Genomic DNA, 19033 nt, shown 5'->3' on the forward strand with positions numbered 1-19033 from the left:
TTGTAGTAACATCGGTACAACATTACGTAGGAAATCAGCATACATTGCACCATTTAGAATGCCATTAATAAAATGGGGGCCAATTATCCTTCCTCCCATAATGCCCCACCATACATTAACCCGCCAAGGTCGCTGATGTTCCACTTGTCGCAGCCATAATCGATTTTCCGTTGCCCAATAGTGCATATTATTGCGGTTTACGTTACCGCTGTTGGGAAATGACGCTTCATCGCTAAATAGAACGCGTACAAAAAATCTGTCATCGTCCGGTAATTTCTCTTGTGCCTAGTGGCAGAACTGTACATGAAGTTCAAAGTCGTCGCCATGCAATTTCTGGCGCATAGAAATATGGTACAGGTGCAATCGGTGTTGATGTAGCATTCTAAACGCCGACGTTTTGGATTTTCCCGATTCTCGGGCAGTTTGTCTGCTACTGATGTGTGGTTTAGCAGCGACAGCATCTAAAACACCTACTTTGGCATCATCATTTGTTGCAGGTCGTGGCTGACGTTTCACATATGACTGAACACTTCCTGTTTCCTTAAATAACCTAACTATCCGGCGAACGGTCTGGACACTTGGATGATGTCATCCAGAATGCCGAGCAGCATATATAGCAAACGCCCGATGGTTATTTTGATCACAACAGCCATACATCAACACAATATCGACCTTTGCTGCAATTGGTAAACGGTCCATTTTAACACGGGTAATGTATCACGAAGTAAATACCGTCCGCACTGGCGGAATGTTACGTGATACCACGTACTTACACGTTTGTGACTATTACAGCGCCATCTATCACAAAGCGAAAAAAGTGGACCAACTAAAACATTCAAATTTCTTTACGTACTACACGAATATGTAATAAAAAATGTGGGTTCCTATTTTTAAAAAACGCAGTTGTTATCCGTTTGATCTATGGCAGCGCCATCTGGTTTCCCCCTTCAAGCTAGACGAGTTTCGTTCTTTGTAGTTATTTCGTTTGATATTTATTTCGTGAGATATTTGGCCCGGTCACTATCAATGGACCACCCTGTATAAAGTAATTGCTACAAACAGCATTTCGTCAGTACGTAATAAAAATGTATATATCGAAGAGATAACCAATCATAACCGGTTGTGAGAACACCAATAACCATCCGTGCGGATTTGTCTCAAACTTGTATATTGTATGCCAGCAAGGAGAGTGGTTAAGCAACACCAATGGTTTCCATGAAGACGGCGTTGTCGTATCGATATGCGCTATCCAGAAAAATACCATTTCAGAGCTGCGACAGCTACTGGATGTTACACACGTACTGGCATGCCTGTCGACATGTAGAAATGCATGCCAGGTATTGCAGATTTCTGCTACATGGTAGTATCAGTGAAAATACTGCTTGAGTGACGCCGTTATTCGCCATGGAAATGGCGTGGAGGTGTCGATGTGCACTTTTCAACAGAGCACGAATTCAAAGTTGCGATAGCGACTATCTGTTACAAAACACTGGTAAGCAAGTAAGATGACTGTCGTCATATGTGTCAGATCCCTCAGATGAGATCGCCTAAGTAACAGACAAGATAACAAGTAAATAGTATAGACTACATTATATCTAAAGCATGTAAACATAAGTTACTTCAAAAGAATTACGGCAAAAAATGTCATTGACTCGTCGAGGTAGTAAAAACCACAAAACAACGAACATAAGAAGTTGAAGTTTCAAGGAACTATGAACATATGTGTTTACAGTCATAAATATTCCACGAAATTCCATAAAATAGACGTACATAATGTCAGACATACGGAAATATAGATTACATCACTACCATTTAATACCTCATAGACCACTCTACGTGGTCATAAATGTAAAATTAACGCGTAAGCAGTCAAAAGGTAAAAACGATACTGCGAATATAGTTATTTACAGTCACATATGTCCATTAAATAGCAATAAGCATAAAGTTACAATTATTATTTGGAGAAATAAAAGAGGAATTAAAACGAACGGGAGTAAAATAAGCGTTCTTTAGCTAGCCTAGAGCAAAATCGTCATATTACATCAAAGGAGGCACTGCATAGTGATTGTTGTACAGCTGACTGGGCCTATGAAGGTAATCATGAATAAAAAGTAAAAAACATAAGCAGCCAAGTGTTTAAAATAAAGTGAGATAAGTTTTATACAGTCAAGAACACATTCCATAAAATATAAAATAAAGAATAAAAGAGAAACAAAAGAGCAGAAATATTTTATAGTAACTCTTCAAAAAGACCACAGAAATATTTTTCATGTGAAGTTTAATAGCTTGTTGAGTATGGACGACAGTTTATTTTTGTAGTGAAACAAATTTCTGTCTCTTCTAATTTGTTAAGTACACTATGTGATCAAAAGTATCAGGACACCCCCAAAAACATACGTTTTTCATATTAGGTGCATTGTGCTGCCAGATACTGCAAGGTACTCCATAACAGCTACCTCAGAGATCATTACACAAAGTGAGGGAGCGCTCCGCGGAACTCACGAATATCGAACGTGGTCAGGTGATTGGGTGACACTTGTGCCATACGTCTGTATTCGAGATTTCCACACTCCTAAACATCCGTAGGTCCACTATTTCCGATGTGATAGTGAAGTGGAGACTTGAAGGGACACGTACAGCACAAAAGTGTACAGGCCGACCTCGTCTGTTGACTGACACAGACCGACGACAGTTGAAGAGGGTCGTAATGTGTAATAGGCAGACGTCTATCCAGACCATCACACAGGAATTTGCAAACTGCCTCAGATTCCCCTGCAAGTACTATGACAGTCAGGCGGGAGGTGAAATTTCGTGGTGGAGTGGTTGCTCATAGACCACACATCACGCCAGTAAATGCCAACGATACCTCGCTTGGTGCAATGAACGTAAACATTGGACGATTGAACAGTGGAAAAATGTTGTGTGGAGTGACGAATCACGGTACACAACGTGGCGATCCGATGGCAGGGTGTGGGTATGGCGAACGCCCGGTGAACGTCATCTGCCAGTGTGTGTAGTGCCAACAGTAAAATTCGGAGGCAGTGGTGTCAAAGTGTGGTGGTGTTTTTTCATAGAGGGGGCTCGCAGCCCTTGTTGTTTTGCGTAGCACTATCACATCACAGGCCTACATTGATGCCTTAAGCACCTTCTTTCTTCACACTGTTGAAGAGCAATTCCGGGATGACGATTGCATCTTCTGTTGTGGTTGGCAGGAGAGCCAACACCGTGTTACAAAAGGAGGCCGAAATGCACGCGTTTTAGCTCTCGCAGGCTGGCGTGAACTGAAGGCTATGCTAACTATCGTCTCGGAAAATGAGAGCGTTGAAATCAGTGAACCATCGCCAGCAAAGTCGGCTGTACAACTGGGGCGAGTGCTAGGAAGTCTCTCTAGACCTGCCGTGTGGCGGCGCTCGGTCTGCAATCACTGATAGTGTCGACACGCGGGTCCGACGTATACTACCGGACAGCGGCCGATTTAAAGGCTACCACCTAGCAAGTGTGGTGTCTGGCGGTGACACCAGATCTTCCAACACGATCCAGCACCTGTCCATAATGCACGACCTGTGGTGGAGTGGTTACAAGACAGCGACATTCCTGTAATGAACTGGCCTGCACAGAGTCCTGACCTGCATCCTATAGAACACCTACGGGAAGTTTTGGAACGCCGACTTCGTGCCAGGCGTCACCGACCAACATCGATAACTCTCCTCAGTGCAGCGCTCCGTGAAGAATGGGCGGCCATTCCCCCAAGAAACCTCCCTGCACCTGATTGCGAGAGTGGAAGCTGTCATCAAGACTAACGGTGAGCCAACACCATATTAAATTCCAGAATTACCGATGAAGGGCACCACGAACTTGTAAGTCATTTTCAGCCAGGTGTCCGGATACTTTTGATCACATAGTGTAAATATCCTTTAGGTGCAATGTCAGGCTGGCCGGAGTGGCCGAGCGGTTATAGGTGCTACTGTCTGGAAGCGCGCGACCACTACGGTCGCAGGTTCGAATCCTGCCTCGGGCATGGATGTGTGATGTCCTTAGGTTAGTTAGGTTTAAGTAGTTCTAAGTTCTGGGGGACTCATGACTTCAGAAGTTAAGTCCCATAGTGCTCAGAACCATTTGAACCATTTGCAATGTAAGGAATTTTTATAATATTCGTTACAGGTCCTTCTGAGTGATTATGATGTGTCAGGTGTTGGGCAAACATTGATTTATTACGAGACGCATCCAAAGTGTTCCTTATAAGGAGCAGAGTGATGTTTTTGGTGTCGGGACTGTTTGTATCCATCTTTAAAGTAATTCCACATTACATAGGGTGCTTCCGATCAGACAGTGCATGCAGCCCGCAGCAGGAACAGTGCTGAGCGATCCTCACCGGAGACGACGCGGCCTAGCAGCTCCATCTCCTGCAGCTTCTCGTACGTGAGCTCCGCCCCAGCGGCGGCCACCACCTCCTCCCGCAGCTGCTCCTGCACGTCCGCGTTGTGCGCCAGCTCGAACAGCGTGAAGGCCAGCGCAGTCGCGCACGGGTCGCACCCCTCCGTGAAGAACATCGTCCCGTGCGCTGCGATGTCTTCTAAGGAGTAACCTGCAACATCCACCCGGGATTAAATGGGTAACTGGTTCTGCATATTACACTACTGGCAATTACAATTGCTACACCACGAAGATGACATGCTACAGACGCGGAAATTTAACCCACAGGAAGAAGATGCTGTGGTATGCAAATGATTAGCTGTTCAGACCATTCTCACAAGGTTGGCGCCGGTGGCGACACCTACAACGTGCTGACATGAGGAAAGTTTCCAAACGATTTCTCATACGCAAACAGCAGTTGACCGGCGTTGCCTGGAAAAACTCGTGTAAGGAGGAGAAATGCGTACCATCACGTTTCCGACTTTGATAAAGATCGGATTGTAGCCTATCGCGATTGCGGTTTAACGTATCGCGACATTGCTGCTCGCGTTCGTCGAGATCCAATGACTGTTAGCAGAATATGGAATCGGTGGGTTCAGGAGTGTAATACGGAACGCCGTGCTGGATCCCAACGGACTCGTATCACTAGCAGTCGATATGACAGACATCTCATCCGCATGGCTGTAACGGATCGTGCAGCCACGTCTCGATCCCTGAGATGGGGACAACAACCATCTGCACGAACAGTTTGACGACGTTAGCAGCAGCATGGACTATCAGCTCGGAGACCATGGCTGTGGTTACCCTTGACGCTGCATCACAGACAGGAGCGCCTGCGATGGTGTACTCAACGACGAACATGGTTGCGCGAATGGCAAAACATCATTTTTTCGGGTGAATCCAGGTTCTGTTTACAGCATCACGATGGTCGCATCCGTGTTTAGTGACATCGTGGTAAACGCACATCGGAAGCGTGTATTCGTCATCACCATACTTGCTTATCATTCAGTGTGATGGTACGGGGTGCCATTGGTTACACGTCTCGATCACCTCTTGTTCACATTGACGCCACTTTGAACAGTGGACGTTACATTTCAGATGTGTTACGACCCGTTGCTCTCCCCTTCACTTGATCCCTGTGAAACCCTACATTTCAGCAGAATAATGCACGACCGCATGTTGCAGGTCCTGTACGGGCCTTTCTGGATACAGAAAATGTGCGACTGCCGCCCTGGCCAGCACATTCTCCAGATCTCTCACCAATTGGAAACGTCTGGTCAATGGTGGCCGAGCAACTGGCTCGTCGCAATACACCAGTCAATATTCTTGATTAACTGTGGTACCGTGTTGAAGCTGCATTGGCAGCTGTACGTGTACACACCATCCAAACTGTGTTTGACTCAATGCCCAGGAGCATCAAGGCCGTTATTACGGCCAGAGATGGTTGTTCTGGATATTGATTTCTCGGGATCTATGCACCCAAACTGTGTGAAAATGTAATAGTTCAAATAGCTCTGAGCACTATGGTACCTAACTTCTGAGGCCATCAGTCCCCTAGAACTTAGAACTACTTAAACGTAACTAACCTAAGGACATTACTCACATCAATGCCCGAGGCAGGATTCGAACCTGCGACCATAGCGGTCGCGCGGTTCCAGACTGTAGTGCCTAGAACCGCACAGCTACCTCGGCTGGCTGAAAATGTAATCACATGTCAGTTCTAGTGTAATATATTTGTCTAGTGAATACCTGTTTATCATCTGCATTTCTTCTTGGTGTAGCAATTTTAATGGCCAGTAGTGTAGTTCGGGTGTCTACTGGTTGAGTACGTCATACGAAACACATCAACATGGAGCTCTGTACACTTAACGCTACTATTATTTTACATCATAGCAAGGGATGGAACAAGAGGAAGCTTCATTCTCTGACACCGGTGACTCATCACAGCTGTGACTTCGTAACTCATTTACTTCACTGGGTAGCGATGTTCAGTGGCGGCTGTTGTGTAAGAGCACAAGAGCATATGAACATACTAACTTTTGACACTTTTCGGATTTATTGATTATTTTTCGCTGAATGCTGTTAAACATAATGTAGATGCAGTAATCTGAAACACACAGCACTAAATGTGCCACACTATACTCCTGTACACTCGGTGAAACTTGACTTCAGGGGCACGAGTACACTTTCAGTTGTGCACATTTTAAAGGGCTTTTGCGCTTGCACAACTAGCATGATGTAACAGCCTAATGGGCCAAATACATGCAGATTTGATAAACAGCGGGCCTTTACTGCTAAACTACAAGTTACATCAATGCCATGAGGTGGTAGCACACTGCAGCAGCCTTTTATCCCCCTTTGCTCGACATACGAGGTGCGACAATAAAGTAATGAGACTGATTTTCTTTGGATTTGTGGCAACTCTGCAGGCTTGCATATGCACAATATCTGCTGCTTCTAGTCAAAGCGGCACATTGATGCGACTGCTCAGTCATGAGTTGTGCTGTAATAAGTTACCACGTGTTTGTGTCTCTCGTCACGGAAATGGGACCGCATAATATTGCGCAACAGTATGCCATTTCTTTTTGTGTTAAATTGGGTTAAAACGCGACGACAACTTACGGTAAGCTTCCGAAGGCTTTTGGAGAGGAGGATGTGTCAAGAGCTCAAGTTTTTCGTTGGCATAAAATGTTTAGTGTAGGCAGAACGAATGTTGAAGATGAAGACTGCAGTGGATGACCATCAACCTCACAGGTGGGTGTCAACTTGGCCAGGGTGCGTGAACTCATACGGTTTGTTCGAAGATTATCCGTGAAAATGATTGCAGAAGAACTGAACATTAATCGAGAAATGGTTCATCTAATAATAACTGAAGATCTTGGTATGAGAAACATTTGTGCAAAAATGGTCCCCAAACATCTCACACCACAACAGCGAGAAACACGGAAAAATGTGGCAGCCAATCTGTTGGGGCAAACGGAAATCAATCTAGAATTGCTGAGCCGCGTTATCACTGGTGATGAAAGTTGGTTTTTTCAGTACAATCCAGAGACAAAACGCCAGATTTCGCAATGGTGCTCAAGGGGATTACCCAGACCAAAAAAAGCTCGCATGTGAAAGTCAGAAGTGAAATGCATGCTTGTGTGCTTCTTTGATACCAAGGGAATTGTTCATAAAGAGTAGGTGCCTCCTGCACAAACATATAACCAATATTACTACAAAGAAATTTTAGAAAGACTTCGTAAAAGAGTTCTTTGTGTCCGTGCCAACATTGCTGAGAATTGGATTCTGCATCACAATAATGGGCCATCCCAAACTGCTTTGTCAGTACAGCAATTTTTAACATCAAAACAAATACCCGGAAATTATTAGAAGAACAAATACGCCGGGAAAATTTCAGAAATCACATCAGAAGGGAACTACTTTGAAGGAGACAACACTAAACTTGACTAAAATGGTAAGCAACATTTTTTCATATCATTCTCATTACTTTATTGTCGCACCTCGTAAATCCCACTACACAGTAGCACATTCCTCAGATATGCTAATTCACTCGCTATACAGTAAACTTAGACCAGACATCAATATACGTTATAGTTATACTGACAGAAAAACCTATTTTGTGGGTTTCCGAACGAGATACAATAAATTAAGTTTTGGATTTTTCCATATAGTGATCCATTTGATGTGCTGAGAACCTTAAACCACATCATGGTCGATTGTGACACTGTAGCTTTTAGGCCTATTCATGCTTCTGACATGTGTTGAACTTATGGTGAGTCACACTTTATATACTGTAGGCCCACATTATACATATGTATGAACATTAGCGAAAAACTCTCATTAGTTTCTCTGATGTTCACTTAAATGTGGGGGTCGGAGACAGGGTGCTTTTGGCCCTTGTGGCTCTCAGCGCCTCATTCGTAGTCTAGTATCAATGTTGGTAGACAGTACCGTACTACTCGAATTTAATCATTTCCGCTTACGGCAATTTGGGTTTGGAGTTGGTTGTTTACTGTGGAGAAATCAGCTTTACCGTGCAGTATCAATATGAACTCTGTTGAATCCGTTTGAAGAGTTAACAGAAAAGAAAATTACCAGGAATAATTAGCCCCAAAGGAACTAGGGCCTCCGAGACCAGAACCGTTGTCTGAGAAAGTGACAAAATGAAATTAGAATGAAAACAAAGCGAAAATTTAACAATGAAACGTATAATAAGCATAAGTTGTTGTGTGGGTGCAACGTAAAACTGTCTGATTTTCACCCCAGACGTTTATTCGTTAACTAAAGCATGTATTAGGAATCTCGAACATTTTTCCAAACAAATAAAAAACCACAAAAACTCCCACTTTCAAAAAAATGCGGGACAGAGAGTAATGAAAGCTTGAATATTGTATCGTTCTTTGCATCAACTGTACTTAATTTCGTACAAGACACCAAAAGTCGACATAAACAATTGTTTTTCTTTTTTCCGACAACTTATGGATATAAGATGAACATCAACAAAATCAAAACGAGGATAATGGAATGTAGTCGAATTAAGTCGGGTGATGCTGAGGGAATTAGATTAGGAAATGAGACACTTAAAGTAGTAAAGGAGTTTTGCTATTTGGGGAGCAAAATAAATGACGATGGTCAAAGTAGAAAGGATATAAAATGTAGACTGGCAAAGGCAAGGAAAGCGTTTCTGAAGAAGAGAAATTTGTTAACATCGAGTATAGATTTAAGTGTCAGGAAGTCATTTCAAAAAGTATTTGTATGGAGTGTAGACATGTATGAAAGTGAAACATAGACGATAAATAGTTTGGACAAGAAGAGAATAGAAGCTTTCGAAATGTGGTGCTACAGAAGAATGCTGAAGATAAGGTGGATAGATCACGTAACTAATGAGGAGGTATTGAACAGAATTGGGGAGAAGAGGAGTTTGTGGTACAACTTGACAAGAAGCAGGGACCAGATGGTAGGACATGTTCTGAGGCTCCAAGGGAACACAAATTTAGCATTGGAGGGCAGCGTGGAGGGTAAAAATCGTAGAGGGAGACCAAGAGATGAATACACTAAGCAGATTCAGAAGGATGTAGATTGCAGTAAGTACGGGGAGATGAAGAAGGTTGCACAGTATAGAATAGCATGGAGAGCTGCATCAAACCAGTCTCAGGACTGAAGACAACGACAACAGCATGCATATTATTATTACTATTATTATTATTGTTGTTACTGACAGTGGCTGAAGTCATAGAAATAGAGGATCTATAATTAGTCAGAGATTGAGACAGCTTTAGAAGATTTATGAGCGAATAAAGTTAAAAGCATAAATAGCATTCCTCCATAATTTTAAAATCTTTGGTGTAAGTATCTACCAAACAGCTATTTATGTCGGTTTGTACTATTTGTGAGTCTGGAGATGCACCATCAGACTTCTGAAAACTATCAGCCACTCTATCTAAGAGATAGCAGGAGCAGCTAAGTACAGGAACATCACAAAAGCTGCTTAACAACTTGTACATCCAAGTTGCTGAGTAGAATAATGTACAGAAAGATGCGTACAGGGGGATGTGTTTGACGGTGATCTTTTTATGAAAGGTAAAGGCAGCAAAGAACTATTCCTGCTGTTGCACTTAATAAGTAGGATGAAGACATATTCATAGGATTTGTCAACCTAGAAAAAGTGCTTGACAATGAAAATTCGTGCAAAATGTACGTAATACTCTGAGATATTGGTGTAAGTTATACAGAAAAACCAGTAATACATAATCTTTGTAATAACCAGGAACTAACAATAAGAATGCAAGGCCAAGAATAAAGTGTTTGTATTAAAAAGTGTGTAAGACAGAAATGCAGCATTTATTCACTGAAGTTCAATCTCTTCACTGAGGTAGCAAAGACGAATACCAAAGAAAGTTTCATGAGAGGTACTGAAATACAGAGTGAAAGGATATCAATGATAAAATTCAGTGATGACATTTCTATCTCCAGTGAATGAAATGAACAGACTTATGAGCACAGAGTACAGACTGAGAACAAACTGAAGAAAGATGAAGTTCATGAAGAACAGCAGAAATAAGATTAGTGAAAAAAATTTACTGTAAAAATTGTGGACAATAAAGTAGATGATGTACAGGAATTATCCTACTTTGGGAGCAAAATAACACATTAAAGATGAACCATGGAGGACATAAAAATCAGACTAGCATGGGTAAAGAAGTCATTTCTGCCCCAAAGAAGCCTACTAGTATCAGACATTGGCTTAATTTGAGGAAGAAATTTCTGAGAGTTTACATATGGAGTACAGTATTGCATGTAAGTGACTTATGGACTGCAGGGAAATCAGGAAAGAAGAGAATTGAATCATTTAAGATTTGGTGCTATAGAATGATGTTGAAAATTAGGTGGACAGATAACATTTGGAATGAGGATGTTCTCTATAGAATTTGTGAAGAAAGATACATATGGAAAATACTGACAAGAAGAAGTGAATGGATGATAGGTTATGTGTTAAGACACAAGGGGAGACCTTCCATGGTACTTGAGGGAGATGTAGAGGGTAAAGACTGTAATAGAAGACAGAAATTGGAGTACATCCAGCAAATGATTGTTGACATTGTGTGCAAGTATTACTCTGAGGTCAAGAGATTGGTACAGGAGAGGAATTTGTAGCAGGCTGCATCAAATCACTCTGAAGACTGATGACAAAAAGAAAAATATGTGATCTTGAATTCAGATGTCCACAAGAACAGTATTATTTGCTGAAGGCACAACTGTTATTAAAAAAATTTGAAAAGATAGGTTCTTAAAAAAACTGCAACAGAAACCAACTTACTGGCTGTTTCCAGCAAACCATTTGTTTACAAACAACAATAAAACAGTAGCCCTAAATTTTCACAGTGCACATATTATAAATATCCATTATCCAAGTAGTACATAGAGTGCAATACACTTGGATCAACAGTTCTGTAGTAAAACAAATTTGGACAAGCATGTGACACATGTTAACTAAAAGCTGAGCAAAGGTTGTTATGCTCCAAAGATCCTAAAAATCTGCATAAATGAACCAGCAGCGTGTAGTAAATATTATACATTCACATCCAAAATATGGAATTATATTCTGAGGTAACGCTCCTGCATAACTGGGTACTTTCAGAATACAAAATTTCAGAATACAAAAGTGCTGAAAGGACCACTAGACACCCATTCAGACTATTCACTAAAAAATTAAACATTCCACCATTGTCTGGCTTGTGCATCTTCAAAACACTACTGTCCTTCACGGAACTTGAAATTAGTATGGAAACATGAAAAACATTTCAACTTTCACAACAACTGTACAAGACAGCCAGATAGCAAACATGTAGCACCTACAAGCTCAAACAGATGTGAAAAAAGGACACACAATTTGGGATAAAACTGTACAACAAGCTTCCATGTATTATAGAACCCATCAATTATGAAAAATTATAGAGAGATAAGGAAGCATATTTCTGCAGAATCATCGACTCAAAATAATGATATTTTGATAACATATAGTACACATATAATTATTAATTCACAAATCATAAATTAAAAGTGCAATTAATGCTTGCCTTGTGACTGCATATATGAATGTGTTAAACCAAACACTGGAAAATTTTGGATGTGATAACACCAATATGAAAAGATTAGCTGCAACTCACCACATGGTGGAGGCATTGAGTGGCAGACAGGTACATTTAATGAGCACTTATAGATGTCATTTAACTGTCAGACTAAGTCCCTGGTCAAATATAGACAATACACACACATATTCATACATGCATGACTCACACACACATGGCCACTGATGTCTTCAGACAATAAGTCTTGACTGGGAAATTGAGTAGGCAGGGGGTGGGATAGCAAGGTATGGGCAGGGGAACATGTTGGTGTTGCTTGTGGGGAGCATGCAGGGACATGGCACGAACTAGATAGTGGACTGCTAGGAGCAGCATTGCTCAGGTACCCTGAGCCAGACCAGAGAAGTAGAAGAGGAGAGAAGTAATGAAGGGGAAAGGACCACACAGGTATCTGGTGGGATAGAAGTGGAATGGAATCCAAGCAGTTGGAGGACAGGGCCAAATGAAGCCTGGGGCTGTGGAGGGTTTACAGGAACAAAGGTAATGTTGCAAGGGTAATTCTCACTTGAGTAATTCATAAAAGCTAGTGTTGATGGGATGATTCAGATGTCATAGGCTGTAAAGCAGTCTTGAAGTCAAGCACACCATGTTGTGCACCATGATCAGCAATGACGTGATACAGTTGTCACTCAGACACAGTTTGGTTGAGGTCAATCATGTATACAGACAGCTTGTTAGTGGTCATACTCACACAGAATGTTGCATAGTGATTGCAGCCAAGTTGGTAGATCATGTGGCTGCTTTCACAGGTGACCTTGCCCTTGATGGAGTAGAAATTGCTTGTGTCAGGGCTGTAGTAGTTGGTAATGGGAGGAAGTATGGAACAGGACTTACATCTAGATCTATTCCAGAAGTATTAGCCATGGTACAAGGGTTTGGGAGCAGAAGGGGAACAGGGATGGACAAGGATATTGCACAGGTTGGATGTGCAGTGGAGAGTATATTTCTCATTTCATGCCATGACAACAGGTAGTCTAAGTGCTAGTGGAGAATGAGATTCAGTTGGTCCAGTCTTGGGTGGTACCTGATGATAAAGGCGGCACTCCTTTGAGGTTGCTCAGTTGATATATGATAGTTGATATGTGACTGGAAAGGCAAGATGCAGGAAATCTTTTGTTAGACAAGGTGAGGAGAGTGAGGAATGCCCAGTGAGAGGGGGGCATATTTGGAGAAGTACTGATTATCACTACAGATGCAACAACATTGTGTGCCTAGGCTTCACTGAAGTTATTGTTGGTGTGGAATGGGTGGTAGATGGTAGCTGTCAAAGTAGAGGCACTGTTAGAAAGGCTTGACATGGATGAAGGTACTGGTGTAGTCATCCCTGAGGTAGGGTCAACATAAAAGAAGGTGACTCATTGGGCTGAGTACAGTCAGGTGATACAAATGGGAAGACAGAGCTGCCGTTCTGGATGTGGATAGGATGTTCTCACCATTGATCCACATGCTGAAGATGTCATTAATGAATTTGGAGGAGTTTGGGGTTCTGGGTGGCTAGGAACAATTCATCTACATAGCCTATAAATAGGGTTTCCCAGGATAGTGTGGTGTGAATGCCCATTGCTGTACCACAGAGTTTTTGCAGGTGGAGTCTTCAAATGAGAAATAATATTTTGGGTAAGGATATAGTTGGTCATGGTGACCAGAAGGGAGGTTATATGCTTAGAGTCAGTCAAATATTGGAAAATGTAATGTTCAGTAGCAACAGTGCCATGGGCACTAGGGATGTTGGTGCAGAGGGCAATGGCATTGATAGTGAAGTGCAGTGGTTAGGGGGTAAATGACCAGGAACTGTGAAGAGTTGTTAGAGGACCTATGCAGGCCATTGTCCTCTGCCTGCCTCTATCCTCTTCCCTGATTCTACTCCAGCCTACACACACCTTCTGCCTGGTAGCACACCTGCATAGTCCTTTCCCCTTTTCTACTTCTGTCCTCTCCTCTGTGGCCCCTCCCGCTTTCAGCACAATGGCTCAATCTTGCTAGCCTCCTATCCTGTTCCCACCATGTCCCTACATGCTTCCACAGGTAGCACTAGCCTCTTCCCTCATCCCTACCCCACTACCTCTCACTGTTCACACATCATGCCTCTTCTGTACTGTCACTACCTGTCCCGACTGAGAATGCCACTCACCTCAGATGCAGTCACAGTCAGGCCTTAATGCCACGATATGACAGTGGCCATGTATGGTCTGAGTTATGCATGCGTGAACATTTGTGTGTTTTGTTAAGTCCCATAGTGCTCAGAGCCATTTGAACAAAAAATCTCCTCACCAAGTGGCGGTAGAACACAAACACAAAACGTTGTAATTGGGCAAGCTTTCAGAGCCAGTGGCTCCTTCTTCGGGCAGAAGGGTTGAAAGAGAAGAGGAGTGAAGGAAAAGAACTGGAGAGGTCAAGAAAAAGGAGCAGATTTTGGGAAAGTCACACAGAACTGTGGGTCAGGACAGACTTACCACATGGGATGAGAAGAAAAGACTGATTAGGATATAGTCTGACAGCTAAATAATGTCTAGCAGTTTTTATTCAATGTGCCTCTCTGTCAGCCTCTACATGGTGAGAAGCTAACTATCCTTTTAATATTTTTGTTGAATCTCTTAAATTATATTCTGCAAAACAGAGTGTGCAAATGTAGGTAAGTACAGTAAAATTTTAGGTTTTAGGCGCCAGTATCACAGAATACATTGTACAGCACATAATATATTGTACAGATAATAAATAAAACAAATAGCTACATATGAAAATTTGTCATATTGGTATTGACTGTGACATTACAAATGTCTTTGATGATGTGAATCATTAGCTCAACTTAGGAATTTAAAATGTTGTGAGATTAACACAGCTCTCTTACTTGTATGGAGTCTTACCGTTATAGCAGAAAGCTGGGAGAAAATGAAAATTCATTCTGGAAAATAATTTTGATTTAACACTGTGTTCCTGTCTAATATTATTTTGGGATAATCAGAAACCAGTGAGTAAGAAAGCAGTTCTTTTATAAACATTCTGCTGTGATTAAAAATGCTGGTTACAGCTTACTGCTTTGGTATTAGATACTTATATAAATTTTGTCAATATGATCGAATAACTATTGGAATGACAATTATAGCTCCAAAAACTGTTATTAAATCAAAGGAGAGTTAAGTAATGAGCAATATCTCAAGTACATAACTTAGTGAACCTGGTCAGTTTCTGCATTCACTGAAATTAATGCATGCTTCTTAACATTGAATGTTCATCTCTGTCTTCTTTTTCTAGACTGATTGACTCTTTGTGTGAATTGATGGCATGAACACCACCGGCAAGTATATTTTCTGACATGAGAGTGTAAATATTTCTAGGAGCCCTTCTGATGTCATACACAGTATTAGGAATATACACGTAGCAAATCAATAAAACAGTCTAACAGTTGACTCTTTTACAGAAAAAAAACCATTCAACAGTTCTGAAAATGCTAGAAGCAGAAACAATTCTAAATTGGATCATTCATTTTCATATAAGCATAGAACCACACAAGAACATCAGCATTCATGGAGGAAAAAATTCTAAAAGAGGACAATGAAACACCAACAGACCTGTGCTCTCATCTGAGTCTGTTTTATGTATCTGCATCATCATTTGCATGAAATCCATCCTCTTGAAATTGTTCTCATCCCGATAGGAAACAACATGTTTCACTGCTCTATAAAAGAAGTCTGACACTTCAGCATCAACTATCCTGTGGGCAAAATCATTGATAAAATTGCAGTACTCTAGGTTCAATGATAAATATGTCAGAACATTAAGGAAATTGTTTCTGCACTGAATTTATTATTATTATTATATACATCTGTAAATGTTGCACATAAATCACCAGAGGAGTAGGTGAATTTAATAAATAATTCAAACAATGGGAAATCCAGGTTGGCATGTCAACAATAAAAAGGAAAGAATAGATTGCTACTCACTGTAAAGATGACACATTGAGTTGCAGACAGGCACAATGAAAGGAACATTACACATTTAGCTTTTGACCAAAGCCTTCTTCAGTAAAGAAAACACACACACCTTCATTCACATAAACAAGCATGCCTCTCACATACATGACCACTATCTCTGGCAGCTCAGACTGGAGCTGCTGGAGATGGCAGCCATGTATGCATGAAGTGTCCTTGCTTGTGTGAATGAATGTCCATGTGGTTTCTTTACTGAAGAAGGTTTTGGTCAAAAATTAAATGTGTAGCAGTCCTTTCATTGAGCCTGTCTGCAACTCAATGTGTCATCTTTACAGTGAGTAGCAATCCATCCTTTTTCCTTATTGTGAAAAGAAAAGCTGCCACTCACCATATAGTGGAGATGCTGTGTCACAGATAGGCACAACAAGAAGACTGTTTCAAATATAGCTTTCGGCCAATAAGACCTTTGTCAAAATTATATGACAGATACACACATACACACCCATGCAAATGCAACTCACACACACATAACTGCAGTCTCAGAATACTGAGGTCACACTCAGTTGCCTGAGACTGCAGTCATGTGTGTGACCTCAGTTGCCTGAGACTGCAGTTATGTGTGTGTGAATAGCATTTACATGAGTGTGTATGTGTGTGTTTGTCATCTAATTTTGACAGAGGCCTTTCTAGCTGATAGCTACATTTGTGACAGTCTTTTTGTTGTGCCTATCTGTGACTCAGCGTCTCTGCTATATGGTGAGTGGCAGCTTTTATTTTCACAACATTGTTACAGTCCATCCTGGTTTTTCCACTGTTTTATATCCTTTCCCTTTTATTGTTAATAAGTAATTCACTGCATTGTAACATCTGGAAACAGTCTCTGTAAACATGAAAAGTGTTTAATGTTTTGTTATTTTGTTACTCCACATTTATCACAAATACATTGTGTTTTTCATTTTGAAATGAAAAAGTTTAAAATGAAAAATGGCTACAGTAAGTGGCCTCATTAGCAGGAATGTCATAAAAAATCAGACACAGAGTTTTCACCTTAATTCTAAACATGACCAACAGTGGCTCAAGGGCTGCCACTGCTGTTACTGTATCATGTACAGGGGAGAAATCATAAACTATGATATGTCTGCACTGTGCATGGTGTCATTGCATTCATGCTCAGCACTCTGATTATAAAACAAATAACAAAGTTAGCCATCATTGGCTGGAATGTGGTAAAGGAATTGGACAAACAACTATGTGAGCTTCTCCAGTATTCCAAGATTACTTTAGAAAATAGCGCTCGCTCTTCATACATCCTACAATAAGTTTATTCAGTGGGTAAATTTGGAGGAGTATGCAGGTCAGATGATACCTATTCCATTAAATGTGGAAAAGTCCAACCTATTCAACAAGAAAGTAAAATTACTAGGTTACAGTGAAGATGGGCTCCATCTTACATGAACTCCAGTGAATCTGCTGGAGTGTAAAATGCTTGTAGTGTGCAATTGACTGTCCCATGTGTGTACCAGCCAGTATTCATTATTACTTACACAAAATAATTCCAGGGATATCTTTCCTGGATATGGCATGCCAGATTGTCAGATTGAGGAATGGTGTGGTCACACTTGATAAATTGAGTTTCAACTGTGAACCACATGCTGCCAACATCAGATCCATCACTACCAGTCATGGTATTTTCCTTGTTGCACAGCACAAATGGATTTGGTGTTCTGCAAATGTGTATATAATGAACTCTTTTAATTGAGTCTGATTTTCCACTTTTTAAATTGACGTTCTTGGATCATACTGAACTGCCACACCAACAGCTGACAATTTCCACCTGTTGATATTTTTGGCTTATCTGTCTTTGTCTAAATCTTCACATCATTCTAGTGTTTCCTGTTTTTTGCTCAGTCACTCACTACTGCACTTCATCTCTGAAGTTTTGTCAGTCACCTGAATCGAATTTATTACTCAGTGGGGTGCCTTAATCATGCTATTTTAAACACTACACAGTGATGTTAGTTCATTTCACTTAAGTAGGTGGTAAATATTTCTTTCTATTTCCATAAACTGCATTTAGAAGTATCTGTTAATCTTGTCAACATAACTGTGCTTGGTAGAATTTATCTCTTTTAATATATCAGTAAATTGAAGGATTCAACATAGGAAAGTGCTAACCCTCAATTCATTTATGATGAATCTGATCACCTTATCTGCAGTATACTTGAATGCATCACATATTGGTAAGAAGTAATTCCACATGTACTGATAGATAGAACTGTTTTCTGCATAAAACTGTTTTGTCTTATTGCATTTACATTCTTTTCTTTGTATTTATTCCAACACATAACATGCAACAACTCAAAATCTGCTCCTGGGATTAGTATTTTCCTTCAACAAACTGTTCAGTTATCAGTTTCCTTGCAAATTGATATGGAAATTAAATTTTTTGTACTTATGTGGTAATTTATTGTGTATATTAATAGATACATAAAATGACTAAATATATGTATAGACAAACAAGAAATGGAACATCTACTTACCAGTCACTGAAGGAGGAACAACTGGTGTAGACCTGAATTAAAAAATGTATAAAAAACTTCTTTCAGCTGTATGATAAATATGTATGTCTCTCAGCCCTGCAATTGCTGTTCTTACTTAGGCTCCACTTCTAATATTGTTCGTATTCTTTTTCCATTTCCATATTAGAGAGAGAGAGAGAGAGAGAGAGAGAGAGAGAGAGAGAGAGAGAGAGAGAGAGAGGTGATATTTGCTTACTGTAATAGCCTTCATGAGATATTCAGCATACGTGGACATAGAGAGCTCATCATTACTGACACAGCAATGGGTGTGAAGACAGATGAGGAAGAATCTTTTAGTATGGGACAGACAGCAGTTATCACAACTGTAGAATTGTTTGTGTTTAAAAGTTCTAATCTGGGGATCCATCTAGAGCTGTTGTACAAGTGGATGTCAGTGCAAACAGGGATTGCTGTGTGTGAAAGCAACTGAAAAGTGTTTAAGAAAAGTAATAATGTTTTGTTA

General features: G+C 40.8%; 1 protein-coding gene across 1 annotated transcript in view; it reads right to left on the reverse strand.

The window, feature by feature from the left end:
* Nucleotides 1-19033, reverse strand: part of LOC126278848 (probable cytochrome P450 6a13) — a 53815-nt gene that overhangs the window by 18541 nt on the left and 16241 nt on the right. The window contains exons 6-7 of the mRNA XM_049979123.1: nucleotides 15632-15774; nucleotides 4373-4585 (exon numbers count right to left, since the gene is read on the reverse strand). Coding sequence (XP_049835080.1) covers nucleotides 4373-4585; nucleotides 15632-15774 — 356 coding nt within the window. The remainder of the gene's footprint in view (nucleotides 1-4372; nucleotides 4586-15631; nucleotides 15775-19033) is intronic.

The sequence above is a fragment of the Schistocerca gregaria genome, chromosome 6 (assembly GCF_023897955.1).
Source record: "Schistocerca gregaria isolate iqSchGreg1 chromosome 6, iqSchGreg1.2, whole genome shotgun sequence".
NCBI classification, from domain to species: domain Eukaryota; kingdom Metazoa; phylum Arthropoda; class Insecta; order Orthoptera; family Acrididae; genus Schistocerca; species Schistocerca gregaria.